We start from the raw sequence: 24445 nt of genomic DNA, 5'->3' as shown, positions 1-24445 counted from the left end.
AGGCGGGGATGGCAGGGCTTGCAGAGAGCCTCCCGGGCCCCTGCGCACAGGCAGGTGAGGGCGGGGTCCGAGGAGACGGCGTCCCGCCCCGCCCCGAGGCCCCGCCTCCCGAGGCCCCTAGGCGCGGGCGGCCGCCTCCGTCTCGCCCTAGCCGCGGAGCGCCGCCGAGCGGCTGGCGGGTGGGCACTCGCTCCGCCCCCTCCCGGCCCGCTCCGCCGGCTCCCGCCTCCTTCTCTCTCCTCCTGCTCCCGCCTCCCTCCCTTTCCGCTGCCGAGGCGGCGGGAGCCGATCCCAAGCTGACCGAATCGCGGCTGCAGCCGGGCGGCGGGCTCAGAGGAGGAGGAGGAGGCGGCGGCGGCGGCGGGGCGGGCCGCGGGCGGTCAGTCCGGCGGCGGCGGCGGCGATGCGGCGGCCCCGCTGAGCCGGCCAGCTCCGGGCGCCGGGGGCCGGCCGCGCGAGGCGGCCCGGGCCGGGCGGCAGCATGCGGAGCGGCGAGGAGCTGGACGGCTTCGAGGGCGAGGCCTCGAGCACCTCCATGATTTCGGGCGCCAGCAGCCCGTACCAGCCCACCACCGAGCCGGTGAGCCAGCGCCGCGGGCTGGCCGGCCTGCGCTGCGACCCCGACTACCTGCGCGGAGCGCTCGGCTGTCTCAAGGTCGCCCAAGTGGTAGGTGCCGGGCGGGGCCCCAGGTGCGGGCTGGCGGCCTAGCCGGGAGTCTTCCCTCCCCTCTCTCGCTTCGGGGGCTCAGGCCCGGCCGGCCGCCGCCGCGCACCCACTTCCCGGGGCCAGACCCCAGTTCCTCGCACCCCCTTCTTCTTCGCGGGGTCCTGGGCCGCCCTTCCACCTTCCTTGGGGACCCTGCCCTCTCCAGACTTGCAGCCTCAGCCGTGCGCCTCCTACCTGAACACCTGCCCCCGGGCCTACCTGTCCACTCCCGCCTTCGCTGTCGCGAGCCTTTTTCATTATTGGGCTTGGTGGTCCGCGGAGCCCGGCGCGAAGGTCATGCTGACCCCCGATTAACTACTGATCACAGCAATTTGTGGCAGGTTTTCGGGGCCCGCACAACCTACACCTCTCCTGAAGGCCCTTCTCTGTGTCTGCTTCCACTTCTGGGGACTGTGGCTTGGCTTCCTCCTCCGCACCTAGCAGAGTGCCGGGCTTAGGGCAGACGCTCAGTAAATGTTTGTTGAATGGAAGCATGTAGCCTAGATGCAGTGGGGGCGCCCAGATCTAACCCCCAAAATCTCCAGTTTATACCGCAGAGGTTTGAATCCGCCTACTTAACCTAGAAGACAGAACCAGCATCCCTGAATCCTCCGCCCCAGCACGGTGGCTGGCATTGCCCAATTGGTACCCAGAGTTAAATCATTCGAGGAGGACAGCCAGTTTTGGAGGCAACAGAGACAACTTTCTGTCGGACTTGTCGATAGTAGAGATCATTTCTCAGAATTGTTTTCAGCTTCCAGGGTATACAGGGCAGTGGCCTGGCACCTCTGCCCCTCTTTCATGGTTTTTGTAACAAGCCTCTCTGGGCAGTTGCCTGGCTCTCTTGTGGACAGGGCATGCTCCAAATTCAGAAGAAAACTGTGTCCCAATATTATACCCTGTCACAGGTAGGCCTTCCTCTGAGGCCCGGCAGCAAAACTTTATAGCCTTCTAGCCCGAGAAGCCATTTGCATGGATCCGCAGTGTATGTACATTTTGTTTCTTCCAAGCATTGGGCTGGTGCTTACTTGAGTCCATAGATAAATGTCCCTTGGGAGTAATATAAAATGTGGACACCCTTTAAATAAAGGTCTCAGTGTTTGTAAATTGCAGAATCATAGACTATTTTCTCTCTGGTGAAAGGCTTGTTCTGCCGATTGCCAGGGGATATTTTTGAAGGGCTCTAAGGAAAGACAAATGGAATGGGTTATCCCTATCTAGAATTTTAAACTGACCTTATCTGGTAAGCTGGAATGTCCTCAGAGATGTGTTGGTTCTGTTGTTAGGCACTGGTGCTAGCAAAGAGAGTGGAGGAGGTGGGGGAGGGAGAGGGCTGGTGGTAGTGTCTAACTGCCTTTTAAAAGGCAGCTAGCCAGTGTTTGAGTATAGCACAGATAATCAGAAATGAGTAAAAAAGATCACGGTGAACTTGGACCCAGGTGGAAAATAGGGCCTTGTGAAGTACCTTGCTTTGTTTATTCTGTGGACTTTTGAAAGTAAATAGAACTTGCCACTCCAAGGATCTGGTAAAAGAATGAAAATCAGTAGTTGTATAAAATGCTAATTGCCATCTCATTGCCGGAACTTGGTCACCTAAGGCCAGAAATGGAAGCCAGTGGTATTTGTTACTGCCTTGTGGTAAGGTCCTGTTTTGTTGTAGAAATTTACTTTTCATCTGGAAAAATTTGGGGTCCCAGCCCCTAAAATCTCACCTAACTCTGCCATTTGTCTAATGTGTTGGATTTAAACAGCAAGAGGATGGGTGAGTGAAAAAAGGGACCGGCTTGGAGGTTATGGCAACTTGAAACAGTCTTCCATGTACGTGGCTTCTCAGCCCTGATGTAAGTCAGGGTTTTTAGGGGAGAAAAGCCCCCTCAAAGCTCCAGGAAGTTGAACTATAGATTTAAACAAGAAGTCATTATGAAGATATTTTTAAGATGTTACACAGCTCAAAATCCCACTACAAATATGGATGTTACAATTCTTTTTTTTTTTTTTTTTTTTTAATCTCACTTATTTTTGAGAGACAGAGCGTGAGAAGGGGAGGGGCAGAGGGAGAGGGAGACACAGAATCCGAAGCAGGTTCCAGGCTCTGAGCTGTCAGTGCAGAGCCTGACACGGGGCTCAAACCCACAAACCTCGAGATCATGACCTGAGCTGAAGTCAGACATTTAACCAACTGAGCCACCCAGGTGCCCCTGGATGTTATAATTCTTATATTAGAGTTCATATTATGGTTAACTTACTGTTTTTGAGAAAAATTTGACTGTTTTTCATTTTAGTGTTTAATGGACTTTTTTTGTGTTTTGTGGCCTATTGCAGCCTGTAGCCATCCTCGCTACTTTGCGTGTGGTCCCCAGAACAGCGGCATTGTCAGCATCAGAGAGCGTGTTAGAAATGCAGAATCAGGGGCACCTGGGTGGCTCAGTCGGTTAAGCGTCCGACTTTGCTCAGGTCACAATCTCGCGGTCCGCGGGTTCGAGCCCTGCGTCGGGCTCTGGGCTCATGGCTCAGAGCCTGGAGCCTGCTTCCGATTCTGTGTTCCCCTCTCTCTCTGCCCCTCCCCCGTTCATGCTGTGTCTCTCTCTGTCTCAAAAATAAATAAACGTTAAAAAAAAAAAATTTAAAGAAATGCAGAATCAGGGGTGCCTGGAAGCTCAGTCGGTTAAGCGTCCGACTTTTGATTTTGGTTCAGGTCATGATCTATTGGCTTGTGACTTCAAGCCCCACACTGAGCTCTGTGCTGACAGCGCAGAGCCTGCTTGGGATGCTCTCTCTCTCCCTCTCTCTCTAACCCTCCCTCACGCTCTTGCACTTTCTCTCTCTCAAAATAGATAAATAAACTTAAAAAAAAAAAAAAGAAAGAAATGCAGAATCGGAGGGCTTACCCTAGACCTTCTGAATCATAATTTGAAGTTTAACAGGATTCCCCCAGTGATTCACGTGCACATTCAAGTTTCAGACTTACCTTTCTATATCATTTTAGTGTTAAAGCCTCACACAGGTGCTAGCAATCAGTTCTCTATCAGAACCATTAATAGTCAACCTCAAGGCTGAGGTTTTTCTGTAAAACGAGCTTGTACCTCCTGAAAGGATTAAGAGAATGAGGTGACATGTAGAATTTAGCGCTTTGTGTGTTAGGCGCTTAGTTAGTGTGCAATAAAAGATAGCTATCATTGTTGCCAATTAATATTTCCTGGCTTTCAAGAAACTTGGTGAAATTGTCACCCCCAAATTACAATTATATATTTGAATTAAAGACAGTTTGCTTCCTAGTGATTTAAAAGTTAAGTTGATATTTTAAATGGAATGCTTTTGATAGCAAAACTAATCTAAAATATGAAAATTAATCAGTGTATTTCCATAGATTAAATTTTTTAAAATGGAACTTATACCTATCCCTTAGTTGGGGAGAATGTCTCATGTGGTTATATAAAACAATAAAATGTACTTTTTGTGGGAGAAGAGTTGGTTTAGACTCTTGATTTAAATGCTTTCTTCCTTCTTGTGAATGTGGATCCTGTGAGTGCTTATTGGTTTTTAGCTCCTAGACATCATTTAATGAAATAGTTCATTTAGGTCTTTTGCTTTTTTCCATCAGCTTGATTGAAAGCAGAGTTTTGCTCTTGGGTTGGTGGAAGAGGGGAGTGGTGGTGGTTGGGGAAGGGCATATTGGCACATACACCATGATCTAGGACAGTGTAGAAGAGGACCGGTCTTGGATTGGCCAAGACTTTCTGAATAAAAACAACAGCAGGCATCATTTAGTGAGAGCTTACACTCTTGTTGCTACCCCCGTTTTATGGATGAGGAAACCGAGGCACACAGGTTGTGACTTCTTCAAGGTCACACGGCTAGTGGGTAGTAGTGCTGGGGTTTGAACCCAAGCAGTCTGATTGGCAGTGTGCTCTTTACTGCCTCCTGAACACATCATTTTGAGTGCCACAGAGAGGGCAACTTTGATTCCAAGGACATTTCTCTGGTCTTTGGCTAGCCTGGTGATGATTTGGGTGACTCTTAGATACTTAAGTGAGACTTAAAAGGATTTCAGTTTCTCATTGGCCATTGTGGAGGTGTGCAGCTCCTCTGTGGTAGCCTGCCCCTCACCCAACAGACCTGTCCACTCATCTCAATGAGGAGATGGGGCTTCTCAAAAGTGCCAAGAGGAGATTCAGCATTTCAGTTCTAAAAAGACCTCTCTGGGGGCACCTGGGTGGTATCTAGGAGTTCCTTACACTATTCTTTCTACTTGTGCAAGTGTTAAAAAATTTTCATAATAAAAAGTTACAGAAAAAAATGGTTATGTGTTGGGGCACCTGGGTGGCTCAGTGGGTTAAACGTCCAGCTTCGGCTCGGGTCACAATCTCACGGTTGGTGAGTTCGAGTCCCATGCTGGGCTCTGTGCTGAAAGCTCAGGAGCCTTCTTCGGATTCTGTGTCTCCCTCTCTCTCCGTCCCTCACCTGCTTGCTTGTTCTGTCTCTGTTTTTCTCTCTCTCTCTCTCAAAAAAAATGAATGAAACATTAAAAAAAAAAAAAAAAAAAAGACCTCCCCAGAAACTCTTTTGCCTCAGATCCTTTTCTTCAGCCCCTCTGATGCCTGATTGACCTTCTGACATTGCATTGCCTGTGTTTAGGACTTTTTGTAACAAGTTGGGTGATAGAAGGTGTTTAAATTCAAATTTTAGCTCTGCTGAACGTGAAATCTCTTAACCCTATCCTTGTCTTGGCTTTCTCAGTAGTATAATGTGGGTAGAAATGACTGAGCATTTTAGGAATTCTAAGAACTAAGAGGTTAAGAGGCGCTTTCTTAGGTAACTCAAAGGCAAATGTGTGTATTTGCATTTCAGGGTTGAGTAATAACATATCTTTTATTTGATGGAAACCTTGTCAGTTTCTTATCTCCAGCCAGTAGGGCAAAGCTCCTCACCATTCCTGCTCTGTGGGGGATGTGACAGGGCATGTAGGTGAAGTAATAGGTTTCACTGCATTGGATTCTCAGATCTACCTTAAAGTGGCTCTTTGTAAAATGGTCTTATTTTCACTTAGGGAATTATTGTTATCTTTGGGAATTGTCTTCCTGCGCAAAGACTTAAAATTAATTCTAACAGAAAAGCAAAGTTAATACCACTCTTTGATGATGTTAGAAGTAGTAAAATTATTGGGGCGCCTGGGTGGCGCAGTCGGTTAAGCGTCCGACTTCAGCCAGGTCACGATCTCGCGGTCCGTGAGTTCGAGCCCCGCGTCAGGCTCTGGGCTGATGGCTCGGAGCCTGGAGCCTGTTTCCGGTTCTGTGTCTCCCTCTCTCTCTGCCCCTCCCCCGTTCATGCTCTGTCTCTCTCTGTCCCAAAAATAAATAAAAAACGTTGAAAAAAAAAAAATTAAAAAAAAAAAAAAAAAGAAGTAGTAAAATTATCATCCCAGACCTCAGAAAACTGTATAGTACACATCCATTTTTACAAAACCAACAAAGACAGTTCAAGAAAAGAATAGTACAGACCAATTGTTCTCATGAACAGGGGCACAAAAATCCTCAAAAAAATACCAGGAAATCAAATCCAGCGATACTATGTAAAAAGAATAGTACACCGGAACCAATTGTGATTTATCTCAGGTGTAAAAGACTGGTTCAGTTTTCCAAAATCAATAGATGTAATCCACCATATGAACAGCTGACTAAAAAAACCCCCACATGATTATGTCATTGGCTGCAGAAAAAACCTTTCACAGAATTCGACATCCATTCATGATAAATGCTGCCAGCAAACTAGGAAGAGAAGGGAACTTCTTCAGCCCAAAAAAGGGCATCTACCAAAAACATACAGCTAACGTACTTAGTGGTGAAAATGAACGGTTTCCCCCTAAGGGGAACGAAGCAACAATCTCTACTCTCACCACTGATACTCAACATCGTACTGGAAGTGCTAGCCAGTGCAAGAAAAATAAATGGAAGGCATACAGATTGGAAAGAGAGAACAACTGTCCCCATTTGCAGATGGCATGATTGTCTATGCAGATAATCTCATGGGAATCTCTAGAAAAAGCTCCTAGAACTAATAAATGTGTTAGCACAGTTGTAAAATACAAGGTCAACACACACAAAAAATTGGTATTTCTGTATCCTAGCAATAAAAGCAATACATCATTGGAAACAGGAAAAAACAAAACCAAAAAAATCCTATCAGTTACAGTAGCTCTGAAAGGAATGGAATACTTGGTATAAATCTAACAAAATATGCAGAGGATGGATCTGCCTGCTGAAAATTACAAAACACCGAAGAAAAATTAAAGACAACCTAAGTGGATTGACATACCATGTTCATGAATTGGAAGACTCAGTATAGTTATAATATTAATTGTCTACAAATTGATTGTGTTTAACACAATCCTAAAATCCCTGCAAAGTTTTTAATTTTTATTTATTATTTTTTTTAACGTTTATTTATTTTTGAGACAGAGAGAGACAGAGCATGAACAGGGGAGGGGCAGAGAGAGAGAGGAAGACACAGAATCTGAAACAGGCTGCAGGCTCTGAGCGGTCAGCACAGAGCCCGACGCGGGGCTCGAACTCACGGACCGCGAGATCATGACCTGAGCCGAAGTCGGACGCTTAACCGACCGAGCCACCCAGGCGCCCCCCTGCAAAGTTTCTTAAGACAGAGACAAATGATTCTAAAGTGTATTTTTTTAAAGATTTTTTTTTTTAATTAAAAAAATGCTTATTTATTTATTTTGATAGTGTGCATGAGCAGGGGAGGGGCAGAGAAAGATGAAGAGAGCGAATCCCAAGCAGAGCAGAGCTTGACATGGGGCTTGAACTCGCAGACTGGGAAATCATGACCTGAGCTGAAATCAAGAGTGGGACGCTTAACCAACGGAGCCGCCTAGGTGCCCCAAGGATTTTTTTTTTTTTAAGTAACCTCTACATCCATTATGGGGCTCAAACCCACAACTCCCAAATCAAAAGTAGCATGCTCTACTGACTGAGCCAGCCAGGTGCCCCTGATTCTGAAATTTATATGGAAAGTCAAGTTATCCAGGCAAAGGGATGGTGAAGGTTGGTGGGAGAGTGTTCAGGGAAGAGGGAACAACATAACATCAGGTCACCTTTGTTGTGTTGGGGAGTAGGAAGATGGGGATGGGTTCTGGGAGTATGAGACTTTTGGCCAGTTACTAGTTCACTTCATGCCACAAGCAGGTCTCTTCACTTATAAATTGGGGCTGATGATAGTATTGCTTGCACTGATGAGCCTCCCATACAAAATCCTGAGCAAAGTGTCTCACATACAAAGTGTTACAAACCTGTGGGCACTATAGAATATCCCTGAAATGATACAAGCTGGGAAACTGAGTGGTGGAGGGCCAGGTGGAAGGGAGACTTAGATTTAGTGTATGACTTTTTGTTCTTTTTGAATTGTATGCCGCATGCAAATATCTTCTATTAAAAAATTATTAAAATGTTACCTGTTAATTAGCTCTATCTTAACATACATTAGCCTGAAAGCAAATATACTGACCATAACCTTTAACCTTTTGCTTACTTTGTAATTTGGAGGGCCTTAGGGAGAATGATTTAGACAATATAGACCTCTTGAAGAAACTTAAAGTTTGAAAATGTTTTCAATACATTTTCCTGTAAAAAAAGCAAGCATTCTGCAAGATTGCAGGCACTTAATTTATCTGTTTAATTTATTTGCTAAAGGTAACATTTCTTTCATTTGCAAGGAATTTACCCTAATTAAACAAATTTTTTTTAATGTTTATTCCTTGAGAGAGAGAGACAGAGCATGAGCAGGGGAGAGGCAGGGAGAGAGGGAGACACAGAATCCGAAGCAGGCTCCAGGCTCTGAACTGTCAGAACAGAGCCCGACACAGGGCTCGAACCTGACAAGTCAGAGGTGTAACCGACTGAGCCATCCAGGCACTCCTACCCTAATTTTATTAGTTAATACGTTATTTGGGGTTGTAAAGTGCTATAGCATGGTGGCCATAGTTAGTACTATATTGCATATTTGAGAGTTGTAAGGGAGTAGGTCTTAAAAGGGCTCATCACAAGAAAATAAATTTTGTAGCTATGTATAGTGACACATATATTAAGTAGAGTTATTGTGGTGATCATTTCCCAGTTATACAAATATTCAATCATGTACGTCTGAAGCTAATATAATATGTCCGTTATATCTCCGTTAGAAGAATTGTAACATACAGGAAATGAGGGAAAAAAAATCTTAGTATGACAGATCAAATGAAAAGATCTTTGGAGTTTCTCTTTTCCAAAGGCTCAACAAGATGGTTTCCTTTTTTTTTCTTTTTTTTCTTTGCTAATAAGAAGAATGCTTCAGTAAAAGTCTTTCACTCTTCTTTTGATTTGTGGCTATTTTTTGTTAAATTTCATGGAATGCTTTTACTAGATCAAAAGGCAGTATCATTAAATTTCTGAGCATTAAAAAAATTGTGGAATTGGTCAGCATGTCTCTACAATATGCCTGAAGGTCATAGTTTATTCCAGTTTCCAGTGCACTTACCCACAAGTACTTACCAGTGGGAACTGGTGAGCTCAGGAAGACCTTCTGACTCCTTCTGAGTCACGGGCCAAATCAAATCTTCCTTGACAGCCCTGGAGGACCTTTTTTTTCTTAATTGGAGAGTGGAAAGAGCCTTTCCCGGGTCATGGCACTTGAGAAGGATGCTTAGAGGAGGGAAGACAGGGGTGTACGTGCACTGCCCGGTTCAGGATATTTCCCCCTCCTGGTAAAACGGATGCCTACTCGGGTGCTCAAGAGAGTCATATTTCCAGTCTAGAGGTAGTTGTGGAAATACCTGAGCTACAGCGCATTGGTGGTCCACTGCATAAAGGGTCGAGGGATGTATGACAGCCAGGGCTGGGTATTTTGTATGGTGGTCCTGCTAGCTCCGTGCACTGTTGAAATAACCTGGAAATGCCAGCGTTCTGGCCTTCAACCCACAGCTGCTGTCACTGCCTCCTTATCCTTATTGCTGGAAGTAGCTTCAAATCCTTTTGTAGGGTGATGTCAGATTTCTTTGGAAAATCAAGTTGTTTGTTAGAGGACAGAGCTGTAGTCAAAGGCCTGTGACTGTGATCACAGATCCCGAACCTTCCCAGGCAGTCCCAATTTCCTGTGCTGTCTCATCAGACTATGTGTAAGTACGTCCTAAGTTTTTTTTTTTCTTAATGATTTTACTTTAAATTATGAAATATTCCAAGCTTTGACATTATAGTGATTCACGTAACAAGTACCCACATACGGACAATGTGTCTTGATATTTTTGTTTGGAAAATAAGAGTATCCCCCAGGGGACAGGCTGTGTGTGCAAGAGAAGTAAAAAGCAGGGTGAGATGAGCTGGAATTTGGATTCATTAGCGAGGTGGGACTTCAGAGAGCCCAGGAGGAGGAAAGCTAGACCGGGAGAGAATAAGAGAATAAGGCACCCCCAGACAAGGGGATGGCCTCAGCATCTCTTGTGGTGGCAAAAAGCCAACTTAAACTTTCAAAGGCTCCGTTCAAAGTGGTCCAGGCCTGAGAGCAGGCCTGCAGCTGGCTGAGGAAGGGACAGATGAGTGGAAGGATACAGAATTTAGAAGGCAGCACCTCCTTTGGGAGAAGATCTTGCTTTATTTGTAAGCAGTTTAACTTGATGGGGACGATTTTTGTGTGAAAAATTCTCACTTACAGGAGGGCCCAGTGTTCACCTCTGCCTCTCCTGTGTGGTCTTGTCTCCATACATTAGATAGTGGGGTCTGTCACTGGTTTTCAGAGTGAGGTCCCCTGGGAGCCCTAGAACTTACTAATGTAGAAATGGGGGGTTGAGAGACCGAGGGACTAGGTATAATTGTATTTCAAAAAGAATACTATAACTGCATTAAATAGTAATCAGGCCAATTTCTTTTTTGACGAGAATTTTATGGTACAGATTATTTTATGTTGATCAGAAGCTTTGATTAACATTTTGGGTATCATACCCCTGCCTCAGAGTCTTTGCATTTGAGATATATTCTTGCACCCTCTGCTCCCTGCCCCCTCCCAAAAATATCACTTGGCTGTGTTCTTCAGCACTGTTGTTCTTCTGTTCTGTTTAAAAGAGACCTTCCGTGACCATGCTGTGTAAAGTAGGACACCCCTGTCCCCACTCTTTTTCCTCTCCCTCTGCTGAATTTTTCTTCATGGCTTTTACCACCTGACTAGACCATGAGACCAGAGGTGTTGTGTGTTAAGTTTCCTTCTATCCCCACGGTCTATAACAGTGCCTGGCGCATAGTAAGGCCCTGATCAACCAGTTGAGTATACATAACTGTTTAATAAAAGAAAAATAATGGAATATTGCTCAGTGTAGTTCATAAGGTCAGATTATTTGACAATATGGGATCCATAAAGGAAAATAACCTGTATTGGTGTATTTACCAGTAAACTTCTGGACTCAGTTCTAAGTGGAAAATATTAGGAAGAAAGTATGGAAACAAAATACCACTGTAATTCTTTTTGCTTTTTTTAACTGTGAGTTTTAAAAGGGTGTCTACTGCTACTAGGAAACAGAAGCATTTGCTTAGAAGGCAGATTTTTGTAAGAGAAGGGGAAACCATAAGAGGCCCTGCCAAGCTTTTTGCTTAGGAAAGTGTAAGATGAAAACTAGGGATTCTCTAATTATTAACGAAGTTGTCTGCTTCCTGATCAACATGTTGAGAGAGAGGGTTGCTCAGGGTCCACCGAGCCAGCTCTTTGGGAGCCCTTGGAGCACACACTCACACATGTACGTGTAAAGAAAAAGTTGCAACTAGGACTGAAGCTGAGGGTCCTAAGTGGTTGTCTTTATAAAGCTCTCTGATTAAAATAAAAGAACAGCAGTTCCGTGGGGCCCCGAGAAGGGAGGCTTTTATCTTCTTGAGGCCGGAGGGGGCTGTAGGAAATACTGAAGTCCAGAATTTTGTCTATGAGCGTTTCAAATGATTGGTTAAATTTGGGAATTATATGGGTTAATAAACATTTAAAATGTTTAGAGTTCAATCAGATGTGGATAGTTTTGGATGGCTCCTTTCTTACCACTACAATTTGATGACTGGCACTGTGGAAGCCTTCATTTTTGTGGTTTCCCATTTATTCCAGTGCAGCTATGAAAAACAATTTCAGTCTAAAAGATTTTTGTGCCAATAAAAAACAAAAAACAAAAAAACCAACCCAAACCCCAGGAACAATGACTCTCCCAGTGGTAGTTGCTTCTTTAGCTTGCCTGCTTTCTTTCAACCATTTTTGGTCCAAACCTTGTTCATGTGTATGCTTTGAGATTAAGAGTTGGCTGAATGACTGTAGAGTTAGATCAAGATCAGTAGCTAAATGTAAAATTTTAAATGTAGTCTTCCCCTTTAAAAAAAAAACAACACAAAAAAACCTATACTTTATATATGTTTGAATGCCTCGGCTGGGCCAGCTACTGTTATACATAAACAGGATAAGAATCCTTTTGCCTCCACTGGGCTCACAGTCCACTTGGGGAGTGAGGGTTTGGCATGCGATGGAAAAGCACTCAAATTGTTCTTATCCCCAGAGCCAGGGGATCTCATAGAGGGCAGGTTGGCAAAGAAGCCTTTGTGGGAAACGAGCACTTTACATGTGGAGTGTTGAGTAGCCAGTGGCTGACATAAAGGTGTGGTGTGTCCTGTGGGAGAGGAATATACCAGGTGCTGGGAGTGGATAAGGAAGAGGGTTAAGCCCAGGCAAAAGTATGGAAGGGGAGGAGGGCACAGAGAGGGATGAGGAGGACCCTGTTGGAAAGGCCCTGATTTGTTAGGCCAATGAATTTGGATTTTCTGAAAGAGATGGGTAATGGTTGGTGCTGAGGCTCCTGGCAACTTGAAATGTGGCCAGTACAGATTGAGATGTACGTAAGTATAAAACACATGCTGGATTTTAAAGCTGTAATAAGAAAAGAAAGAATGTAAAATATCTCAATTTTTTATATTGCGTGTTGAAATACTACTTTGGACATAATGGGATAAATACGCTACTAAAATAATTCTGTTTCTTTTTACTTAAAAATCTGTCTATTAGAAAATGTAAACTCACTCCCGTGGTTCCCATATTTCTCTTGGCTATCGCTCAGTTAAAGCGGGTGAGGAATGGCTTTGAGAAGGGCCCTGCGCCATAGGAGACCTTGAGTAATTCAGGTGAGAAATGAACACGCAGGTGGTCTTTTGGCAATGGGAGCGGAAAGAATGTGACGAGTGGGAATTTTAGGTGGCAATTGCGTTTAAAATTTTTTTTTAATGTTTTATTTATTTGAGAGAGAGAGAGAGAGAGAGAGAGAGACAGAGTGCAAGCTGGGGAGGGGCACAGAGAGAGGGAGACACAGAATCCGAAGCAGGCTCCAGGCTCTGAGCTGTCAGCACAGACCCCAACGCGGGGCTCGAACTCACCAACCGTGAGATCACAACCTGAGCCGAAGTTGGACGCTTAACCGACTGGGCCACCCAGGCGCCCCACAATTATGTTTTATTATAGTCCCTGTTTTTTATTTTACGTTATATTCATCTCTCAGTCAAAAAACTGTTGAAGCTAACATTCACTGAACACTGATTGTGTGTCAGACTGCTAAGTGTTTTATGTGTGTTGTCTCATTTACCGCTCAGGGCAATCCTGTGAGGCAGGTGTTTTACAGATGAGGAAACAGCCTTTTTGATATCACTAATTTGCTCACGGTCCCCACTGCTAGTAGGTACAGAGCTATGCAGCCAACCTTCAGAGACCACACCGGGAACACTGCCCCCCTGCCCCTTGCATGTGTGTTTCTATGACCATTAGGCAGTTTATGAGCTTTGTTCCAGCGTCACTCGTCTTCCCCATCCTGCGGGGACTTAGTCCATTTCTGTTTTCCTTCTGCCAGCACTGCTCCTGGTCCTGGTAGGTCTGCTAGCCTGCAGAGCCCCTCTGGCTCCAGATTCTTCCACAATGAATGGGTCACATCTGTCAGAGTCTGGAGAGGTGTTGGTTTCATTAGAAAGGGGAGTCCCTCAGCCCTTCTCTTGGAGCTCCTTGGGTTACCACTGAAATTTAAGAATTTCTGAGATCAGAGCTAATGCAAGTCGTGAGGAAGCTGGAGACCATGTTTGCTGGTGGAGGGGGTGTAGAGAGATAAAAATTGAGGCTTGATTATCTCCTGTTTGCTTGAGCCAGCACCTCAAAGTATTTGGTGTTGGAAGAATTACTGATTTCTGGAACCTTTTTTTCCCTTCGTAGCACACCTGCCATAGAATATTGGCATCTGTTTGGACTTTAGCTTGTTTATGGGTATTATAAAATAATTTTTAAAGATAAAATCACGATTCTTGTACAAATATAAAAGATTTTTATTGATTAATGCGGGAACCAGTAAGGTATTACAACCTGTTCAAAGGAAAAGTCAAGGAGTTTGCACACAAAGACCATGTGTGTGCATGTTCGCACACGTGCACATCCATACGCGCGCACACACACACACACACACACACCATGAAATGATTTCGAATAGATGCCACTGTAGCTTTGAGCTTGTCTCTCCACTAGACATTTAATTTGCCTGTCTATAGACAAGAATCATTTGTGTTGCATATGGTTGCGTATCAGTTACATACAAGTTAACAGAGTTGCAGAATATCTCCAAGGCCATAAAATGCACACATCCCATAGGATCAGATAACTTGGAAAGTTATGTTCTAACAAGGCCCATTCTTCCATTGAAGATACTCAGTAACCCTTTTGGTCCATTTCAAAATCTTTCACAATTTGTTCTGAGATGGGGAATATCTGGGGAAGGGCCCGTGTGAGCTAGATTTTTATACAACTGATACATATCAGCGCCGTCCCCCCCCCCCCCCCCAAGTTTCATTTGTCCCTTTCTCTCTGTGTCCTCTGCTCCTCCAGCTCTGCTGTTGGCTTGCTGGAAGAGCGTCTCTTATGGCCTCCTGCACCCCACCCTGGATTTCCCTGTTGTTTTCTTGGTTTTCCTTGGTCACTTTCTTCACAGAAATAGATCTTGATCCCCTACACTTAGGGCCATGCCCTTTAATCCTCAGCCTGGTCTTTAGGGGCCTGAGTCAAGCCAGAATGGCAAGGACTGCAGGTAAGAGGATTACCTGCTGCCATAAGGGTTGGTGTGAGGTTGAATGGAAAGTGCCTAGCGTGGAGCTTGGCCGAGAGAAGCACCTGGTGAATGTTAGCCATTATCCTTCATGCTGATGTGTCCTGGCTCATCCAGCCAGGTTCTAGTTGAGTCACTCTCCCATTCAGGCTCTCTTCACCTGGATCTGCCACCTCATCCTGGCCGTAAGCTCCTTAGCTTCTTGTTCCTCCATCGTAACACACTGATGCCGCAAGGGCACAGCCAGAGGATTCCCCGGCAGTGAGTGGGCTGGCGTGAGACCGGGTCCTCTATACCTTTTCCCTGTTTGCTCTCCTCTACCCCTCTTCTTACTGGCCCTGCCATGCCCATCCTGGGTTTTCTTTGTTCTGATTGATGTCGCGTGTCCTGTGATGTCCTATGATGGAGCACTAGCTTATATTACATGTGTCCCTCACTCTCTGACTTTCTTTTTAAATTTATTTTTAATTAATTTATTTTAAAGTTGTATTTATTTAAGTAATCTCCACACCCAACATGGGACTCGAACTCTCAACCCCGAGATCACAAATCTCACATTCCCTGATTGAGCCAGCCAGGCACCTCTGGACTCTGGCTTTCAGAACAGATTTGGGTATGCTTACAGTCTATTGTAATAAGTCTCTAAACACCTGTGAGGCAGAGCCCCAGTTTTCTTCTATTTAGTGTTCATAGTGGTGAACACTTGGCTGCTTGGTGAGCACTTGCCAATTCATCCAAGTTCAGTTTGATATATTATCCAGGAAGAAAAGAAAAACAACTTATTCGTATTGAGGGTGTGTCTTCATCTGCCATACAAAATACCATATATTGGGTGGCTTAAACAATAGCAGTTTATTTCTCACAGTTCTGGAGGCTGGGCCAAGGTCAGGGTACCTGCAAGGTAACTTCATCCTGAGGTCTTTTCTCTTGGCTTGTAGGTGACAGCCATCTTGCTCTGTGCTCACATGGTCTCTCTGTGCATGCATAGAGAGAGAAAGATTCCCCCCCCCCCCCCCCCATTTTTTAAAAGTATATTTATTTTTGAGAGAGGAGCATAGAGAGAGGGAGAGAGAGAGTCCCAAGCAGGATCCTCTCTATCAGTGCAGAGCCTGCTGTGGGGTTTGAACTCATGAACTGCGAGATTGTGACCTGAGCTGAAACCAAGAGTTGGATGTTTTACTGACTGAGCCACTCAGGCGTCCCTCTCTCTTCCCCTTCTTATAAGGGCACTGATCTCATCACGAGGTCTCCATCCTCCTGACTTCATCCAACCCTAATTATCTTCCAAGACCCCATCTCCAGATACCATCACATGTTAGGGCTTTAACATATGCATTTGGGAGGAAGGGAGATATGCTTAAGTCCATAGCAAAACGAGAGCATGGTGTAAATCAATAGTGGAGGTTCAAGATGGCTCTAAACACCTTGAAATTCAGAAACTCAGAATTTTAGACTGGAAGGAATTCTGAAGCCAGTCATATGTGCCCCTCCTGTGTTTTACATGTAACAAACGTGACGCCTCGGGAACCTGTGGCTCACCTATGGCTACCCAGTTTGTCGGTTGCCCTGGAACCTGAGCCTAAGGCTGACATTCCTTCCCCATGACTTAGCCGTTGCTATGGTGGTGATGATTTGCTTCCCTTCTGTGAAGACAGTTGTGGAACAGCTCTCTGAATTCAGATCTTTCTTACCCTTTATATGATTATGGGAAGAGAGGATGAGTAGTAAATGTCCTCGGGCACTTTTTAGGTTAGTAGGTTAGTAAAGACTATATAGGACAAATCAAATCTTTGTGATGATCTGTTCATTTATTTATTTTTAAACTTTTTATTTTGTTTTAGACAGTGCTAGCCAGGGAGAAGGGCAGAGGGAGACAATCCTAAGCAGGCTCTAGACTCAGCGTGGAGCCCGATGTGGGGCTTGAACTCATGACCTTGATATCATGACCTGAGCTGAAATCAAGAGTTGGACACTCAACCAACTGAGCCACCCAGGAACTCCTGTGATATTCTGTTGAAAGTGCAGGTATTTAACCAGTCCTAGCAAACTGCCCAAGTGAATGTCCTGGGACGGGCAGCTGACTTGGAGCCCTAAAGTTTGAATTGTAACAAAACCCCTAATGTTGGTAGATACAGAGTTGCCTTTTAGTTCCTTAATTTCTCTGATGATAAATTGAGATCAGGATAATTTGCCAACAAATTGGTCTATCTTCTTTTGGAATATGGTTTTGGAGCTGAAACTGGGAAAACAGACCCCCATTTGTCACAGGAGAATACATGCACATGGCTTTATGCATGGCCTTGAAATATGTGATGGCAGTGGAGGGGTCGTCAGAGTTACTGGCATTGTGGTGCCGTGGTCAAGGTGATTCTGGTGAGGTAGTTGGAGAGACACTGCATACACCTCAGCTTCACTAGATGCTTTGGAAAAGCTTTGACTGTTGGTCCGGGACTTTCGGGGGGGACTTAGGGGCTGCCAAGTTATCAGATGAGTGAAGCCCACAAAGAATGATGAATTGCCAGATTGAGGGAAGCCTGGGGGAGCCCAGTAGGGTCAGTAGTTTGTGGAACCCCTCCTCTATGTCTAGCTCCATGGAATTCTTTCTTTTTCATTTTTTTAATATTTCTTTATTTTTGAGAGAGAGAGAGAGAGAGAACGTGAGCAGGGAAGGGGCAGAACGAGAGGGAGACACAGAATCTGAAGCAGGCTCCAGGCTCTGAGCTGTCAGCACAGAGCCTGACACGGGGCTTGAACTTGAATTCACGGACCGCGAGATCATGACCTGAGCCGAAGTCAAACGTGGAACCAGCTGAGCCACCCAGGCGCCCCACTCCGCGGAATTCTGTAGGAGGCCTGCAGTTCTTTTTTCCCCCTTTTTTTCCCAGACTATAAAATCTACCATTGTGTCTCAGACCAGATCAATATAAATAAAAACAAAGTTAAAAAAAAATTTTTTTTTAAATTTTACCTGTTTGCAATAGTAAACTTCTTAATACTTAACACAGAGATCATTAAAACTTGCCAGATACAAGATTTAGCCAGATTGATCCAGCAATATTATTGTCACAGAGGAACAGAGAAAGTCCTCAACATCCTGCTCTAAATCTTTATTGTTCAGAGCTACTATATACAGTTGGGTAGGTTGTGTGCGCACAGTAGGTCTTGGAGGGTAAAGGAGGCTGACATCCAGCCTGCACACTCTGCTTGCCAACACACATGCCCTAGCACTGGGCAGTGTCCACTGGGAAGAAAGGTTGCCTGTTTCCAGTTCATCAGCCCTGGGGGTGAGTGTGTGTGTATGTGTGTGTGTGTGTGTGTGTGTGCCATTTTTAATTTGCTATCCTCTTACCAAGCCAAGCCCCCATCCAGACCAGAATCTGTTTGTAACTGACACAAAGGTGCTATATGGAGCAGCTTATGTCTTGATTATTTAATTGGGAAACCTATTTGAGACATGGCTTAGGTGTGTTATTAAGCTAGATGGGAAAGTGTATTTTTAAAAATTTTATTTATTTTTTTGAGAGAGAGAGAGAGAGTGCATAGGCACATGAGTGAGCACAAGTGGGGGAGGGCTGGAGAGAAAGGGAGAGAGAGATCTCCCAAGTAGGCTCTGTGCTATCAGCGCGGGGCCCGACACGGGGCTTGAACCCACAAACTGTAAGATCGTGACCTGAGCCGAAATCAAGAGTTGGACGCTTAACTGATTGAGCCACCCAGGTGCTCCGAATATAAACTTTAAATTAAATCTTGCAGATACAGTATTTTAAGCAGATTTATTTTGAATTAATAATCATGTGCATGTGCAGGGCCTTCCAGCATCTTGTGTGGTCCTCTGTGAGGTATACACATGATGATGTATTTGGTACTACATGACCGAATGAGTGAAGACAGATAAAAAAAGTAATTAGCTGACTCATTTTGTCAAGAGCTCCCATATTGTTGAAATTAAAAACCTTCAATCCCGCTCAGAGCATCCGTCAGACAATTGATGGTGTGTGATTATAGTAGAGGTTGGTGCACATAACCCTATACAACTTTCACTCTAGGAGTTCTTGTTTAGATGTGTGCACCGAGGGGCCTTTGTGACCGGCTGGGTGGGCTTCCCCCAAGGCTGAGCCCATCCCTGCAGTGTCGGTCAGCTCGCAGTTGGCCAGGAATAAGCACATGGGTCCTTTTGGGTTTGCTGCAGGACCGGTAAACCAGGCCTTGGAGGGAACCCTGGGAGGGCCAAGCAACAGCGTTTGAGGGTTTTACTGGAGCTGAGTATACGGGACTCAGCTTTTCTTCCTAGCTGCCCAATCAAGGGCATCCCGTGGCTCCTGGGCCACAAAGGGCCATGTCCTCCTTTCATAGACTGGACTGTGACCCAATCGCATCTGAATGAGGAGTGAGCTCTGCTTTGGCTGGCCCCATTCTAACCTGAGGCCTCCAAGTGCTTCATCCTCTGCCACCTGGGCCAGCTTGGGGACAGGTATCTGTCACTGGGCAAATCTGGCAGGGGCTATGAGCACTAACTTGGCCTGAGAACATGGGGGCCAAAGCATGGTGGGGCCCGGGGACCATGACCCCACTGTGGAGGGCAGCATGTGGCACTGTGTCTGTCTCACATAGCCAAACACCCAAAAGAATTCTGGGAGCAAGTCTGGTCAAGGACCTGAGTGGAAGTAGAAAACCATGGTGAAGGAAGGTAGTTGTCTTAATAAAATGTGAACACTCTTCTTGGTTGCTTCCAGGAAGAGAAAACTGGCTGACAAAAAATACTGCTTTAAAGTACATAGGCTGCAGGGAGGAGTGTTAAAAACAGTGCCGCCTGACTTGTTTGCAGTGAGAGGCACAATCTTGTGCCATAAGGAATGCCATACAAAGAGGCCCTGTGAACAAACCACACTTCACAGTTAAGTAGCTGCATTCAAGAGCAGGACAACGTTCAGACTTTGCAGTGTGTGCACTTAGGTATTTTCTGCAAGTGATCGCATAACCCAAAAAGCAGCTCTTAAAGGCCAGAAGAATCCTAAAAGAATGCTTAGGCAAAGTTGCAGTTGTGTCGTCTTCTCATAGAGAAATATATTATAAATATATTCTGATAGGTTATTTTATTTTTAATTAAAAAAATTTTTTTTTTTTAATTTTGTGAGAGAGAGCGCACATGCATGTGTGTGAGCGGGAGATGGGCAGAGAGAGAAAATCCCAAGCAGGCTCCACACTGTCAGCATGGAGCCCTTTCTGGGGGCTCGATTCCACGGACTGTGAGATCCTGACCTGAGCAGAAATCCAGAGTCGGACCTCAACCGACTGAGCTACCCAGGCACCCCAATAAATAAAATCTCAAAAAACAAAACAAAACAGGGGCACCAGGTGGTTCAGTCGGTTGAGCGTCTGTCTCTGGATTTCAGCTCAGGTCATGATTCCACGGTTGTGAGAGTGAGCCTCGAGTTAGGTTCTGTGCTAACAGAACCGTGGAGTCTACTTAAGTTTCTCCTTCTCCCTCTTTCTCTGCCCCTCCCCCTCCCATCTCTCTCTGTCTCCCTCTCTCAAATAAAAAAAAAATAAAATGAAGATTTTATTTTTTTGATATTTATTTTTGAGAGAACACATGCATGCATGTCGGGGGGAGAGGGGCAAAGAGAGAGGGAGGTGAGAATCTGAAGCAGGCTCCAGGCTCTCAGCGCAAAGCCCGACGTGGGGCTTGAACCCACGAACCATGAGATCATGACCTGAGCTGAAGTCCAACACCCACCCAACTGAGCCACCCTGGCGCCCCAAGGTTTTATTTATTTTTAAGTAAACTCTATACCCAATGTGAGGCTTGAATTCACACCCCCAAGATCAAGAGTCACATGCTCTACTGACTGAGCCAGCCAGGTGCCCCAGTTCTGATAGGTTATTTAAAATGTTCATCCCAGGTCTGTCTGCTCTCTCTGCTGCTAACTCACTGACTGAAGTCGAATTTCAGAGAGCGTCTGATTGGCCTGATCACCACTGACTTTATTTGGGTGGAGCTTTCCCAGCTAGGCCAAATTAGAGCTGCCTGGCCAGCCTGTGGGCTGGATGCCCGTGGGCCAGGTGCCCACCCCTCTTGTGTACTCAGGGTCCTGAGCATGACACCCCTGTGCAAGGGTCAGCCTGGGGTCACTTCTCCTAGAGGAGGGGAGAGGGATGGAATAGTTAGCTCTCTGAGGCATCAGTGAGCACACTGACCTTTTCCTATGAAACTGCTGTTACTCTCCATCACAAGCCTTTCTTCAACTCTACCTTCCTTCACACCTCTTCCGAATTTCCTGGTCTCCTCCTTGGTCTGCCTCCCTGACTTTGTTCCATGTCAGGATCCGTTCTGCCTGCTCACCAGCACTCACAGGCCTCCTTCCATCCAAACATCTTTGCATTGGCTTGATTCCCTCCCCCTTCTTTATTGAGAGACACCAGAGAAGGTACCACTTTTCTTGAGAAACTTCTATATTCCTGGTCTTCTCCAGCCACCCATCTGGTAAAGTGTCTCTTGGGATCTGGTACTATGTGAGGCTTACAAAGCTCCTTTATGTCCAAGAGCACAGTCGTAAGTCATACGTAAATTGATCTGTAATACATATACCAAATTTTTCACTTGAAAACTGTTTTCGAAAATAGGAAAAACTTATTTTCTGATTATAAAGGTATTTTGTGTCTGTTGTTTAGAGATCAGACAACTATAGAAAAATGAAGAGAAAAAGTAAAAATCACCAGTACAGTTTTTTCAATGTTACAGAGAACTTCCATTAACGGGTATATATTGTTTTAGACTTTGTTCCTGTGTGCATGCTTGTAAAAATGGAGTATTATACATGCTATTCTGTAATTTGATTTTGGGTATATTTTTAACTCCAAAAAACACTCCATCTGAATATTGACACTCTGAACATTGAACATGCGAAAATTGAACACTGTGCAAAAAAACAGCTAACATCTGAGCATTGCTTCATGATGCTTTAGACTGTCTCTGATTGGCTCTGTCCAGTAGACTCTGGCTTGCTTTTGGTTGCCATTTGGAAATTGAACTGTTTCTTTTTTGAATTTTTTTTTTTTAGTGTTTATTTTTGAGAGAGAGAGAGACAGAGCACAAGCAGAGAGACAGGGAGACACAGAATCTGAAGCAGTCTCCAGGCTCTGAGCTGTCACCACAGAGCCCAATGCGCAGCTCGAACTCACGGACTGTGAGATCATGACCTGAGCTGAAGTAGGACACTTAACCTACTGAGCCACCCAGCCTCCCCGATCTATTTCTTTCTTTAGATTACTTTTGTTTTGTTTCATGACTGAATTGGAAGAATTGAAGGCTTTTATTTTATATTTTGAGTCTGGAAAAACATCATTTAAAAGCTAATTTAGAATTTGTCATATTACGATTTTGAATTAAATCAGCAAGAAAAAAATTTAGGGAGTGCACACCATTTTCTTTCTTAGAACATAAGAAAACTGACAGAAGTTTGAGCTCTAGAGGTTTGGGCACATGCCAAGGATATTGGTGGTCTCCATGTGTTCTAGTTTTTCCAATTAAAATACAGTAAAATGGACTTTTTTTGTGTGTAACAGTTCTATGATTTTTTAACACATATACATTCATGTAACCACTACCACAATTAGGATACAGAACAGTTTCATCAGGCCACAAAACTTTCATTCTTCTTTGAAGTCACATCCAACCCTTGACGGCCCGTCGCTATAGTTCTGTCTTTTCCAGAATGTAGAATGCCTTATATGTGGAATCACAGAATATGCAAACTTCCGAGACTTTCACTTGGTATAATGCATTTAAGATTCATTCATGTTGTGTTTTGTTCATAGTTCATCCTTTTTTCTTGCTGAACAGTTTTGCATTGTAGGTAGATTGCAACAGTTTCTTCATTGACCTGTTGAATGACGTTTGGGGTGTTTCCAAGTTTTAGTGATGATGAATGGAGTGCTTATAAACATTCATAGAGAGTTTTTCTGTGGACATAGATTTTTATTTCACTGCGATTAATACCTAGGAGTGGATTTGCTGATCATATCGTAAGTGTATGTTTAACTGTGTAAGAAATGGCTACACTCTTTTCCAGAGGAACTGTCATATTGCATTCTATTCTACTGGCAGTGTCTGAGTGTTGTAGTTGCTCTGTATCTGGGCCAGCACTTGGTATTGTCTTTTTTTGTTTGTGTTTTAATTTTTTTAACGTTTATTTTTGAGAGAGACAGAAAGAGCGTGAGCAGGGGAGAGGCAGAAAGAGAGGGAGACACAATCTGAAGCAGGCTCCAGGCTCTGAGCTGTCAGCACAGAGCCCGATGCAGGGCTTGAACTCACGAACCACGAGATCATGACCTGAGCTGAAGTTGGACGCTTAAGTGACTGAGCCACCCAGGCGCCCCCTCCCCACCTTTTTTTTTTTTTAAGCCATTGTAATAGGTGTGTGGTGACATCTCATCATGTTTTGTTGTTGTTGTTTGCTCTCACTGTGGTTTTAATTTGCCTGTCCCTAAGTGGCTAATGATGTCAAACATCTTGTGTTTATTTGCCATCTGTATATTTCTCTTTGGTGAAGAATCTGTTCAAGTCCTTTACTCATTTTTAATTGGACAATTTATTTTCTTACTGTTTGAATTTGGGGAGTTCTCTATATACTTGGATATAAGACCTTTGTCAGATACATGACTTGGAAAAATTTTAGCTCATTCTGTGTCTTCTGGTCTTTTCACTCTCTTAACAAAGTCTTTTGTAGAACAAGTTTTTTAGTTTTGATGAAATTTAGCTTGTCAGTTTTTTTCTTTTTTTTTAAATTTTTTTTTTCAACGTTTTTTATTTATTTTTGGGACAGAGAGAGACAGAGCATGAACGGGGGAGGGGCAGAGAGAGAGGGAGACACAGAATCGGAAACAGGCTCCAGGCTCCGAGCCATCAGCCCAGAGCCTGACGCGGGGCTCGAACTCACGGACCGCGAGATCATGACCTGGCTGAAGTCGGACGCTTAACCGACTGCGCCATCCAGGCGCCCCATGTCAGTTTTTTTCTTATGGATTGTGCTTCGGGTGTCATATCTAAGAATCTCAGATCATGAAAATTTTTTCCCATGTTTTCATCTAGGAGTTATAGTTTCATATTTTACATTTAGATCTATAATCCATTTTGAGTTCATTTTTATATAAGGTGAAAAATTTAGGTTGATGTTTATATATATGCCTATTAACGTGAAGCTGTTCCAATACTATTTGTTGAAAGGGCTATTCTTTCTCCATTGAATTGCCTTTCCACCTTTGTCAAAAATCATTTGGCCATATTTATGTGGGTCTCTTTCTGGGCTCTTGGTTCAGTTCCATTGATCTCTGTGTCCATCCTTTCATCAATATTACACTGTCTTGATTACTGTAGCTTTATAGTAATTCTTCTTTAAAATTTTTTTTTTTTAATTTTTTTTTTTTTTTTTTTTTTTTTTTTTTTTTACGTTTTACTTATTTTTGAGACAGAGAGAGACAGAGCATGAACAGGGGAGGGGCAGAAAGAGAGGGAGACACAGAATCCGAAGCAGGCTCCAGGCTCTGAGCCATCAGCCCAGAGACCGATGCGCGCTCGAACTCACAGACCGCGAGATTGTGACCTGAGCCGAAGT

The 24445-nt window shown here is 44.4% G+C and overlaps 1 protein-coding gene across 1 annotated transcript in view; it reads left to right on the top strand.

The window, feature by feature from the left end:
* The first annotated feature begins 480 nt into the window (after positions 1 to 480).
* CMTM4 (CKLF like MARVEL transmembrane domain containing 4) overlaps positions 481 to 24445 on the top strand; it is a 68011-nt gene continuing 44046 nt past the window's right edge. Inside the window, exon 1 of the mRNA XM_042920719.1 lies at positions 481 to 667. Coding sequence (XP_042776653.1) covers positions 482 to 667 — 186 coding nt within the window. The 5' untranslated portion in view covers position 481. The remainder of the gene's footprint in view (positions 668 to 24445) is intronic.

This window comes from Panthera leo, chromosome E2 (genome assembly GCF_018350215.1).
Source record: "Panthera leo isolate Ple1 chromosome E2, P.leo_Ple1_pat1.1, whole genome shotgun sequence".
Classification (NCBI taxonomy): Eukaryota; Metazoa; Chordata; class Mammalia; order Carnivora; family Felidae; genus Panthera; species Panthera leo.
The sequence above is the reverse complement of the archived record's forward strand: the minus strand, read 5'-3'. Positions and strand labels throughout refer to the sequence as shown.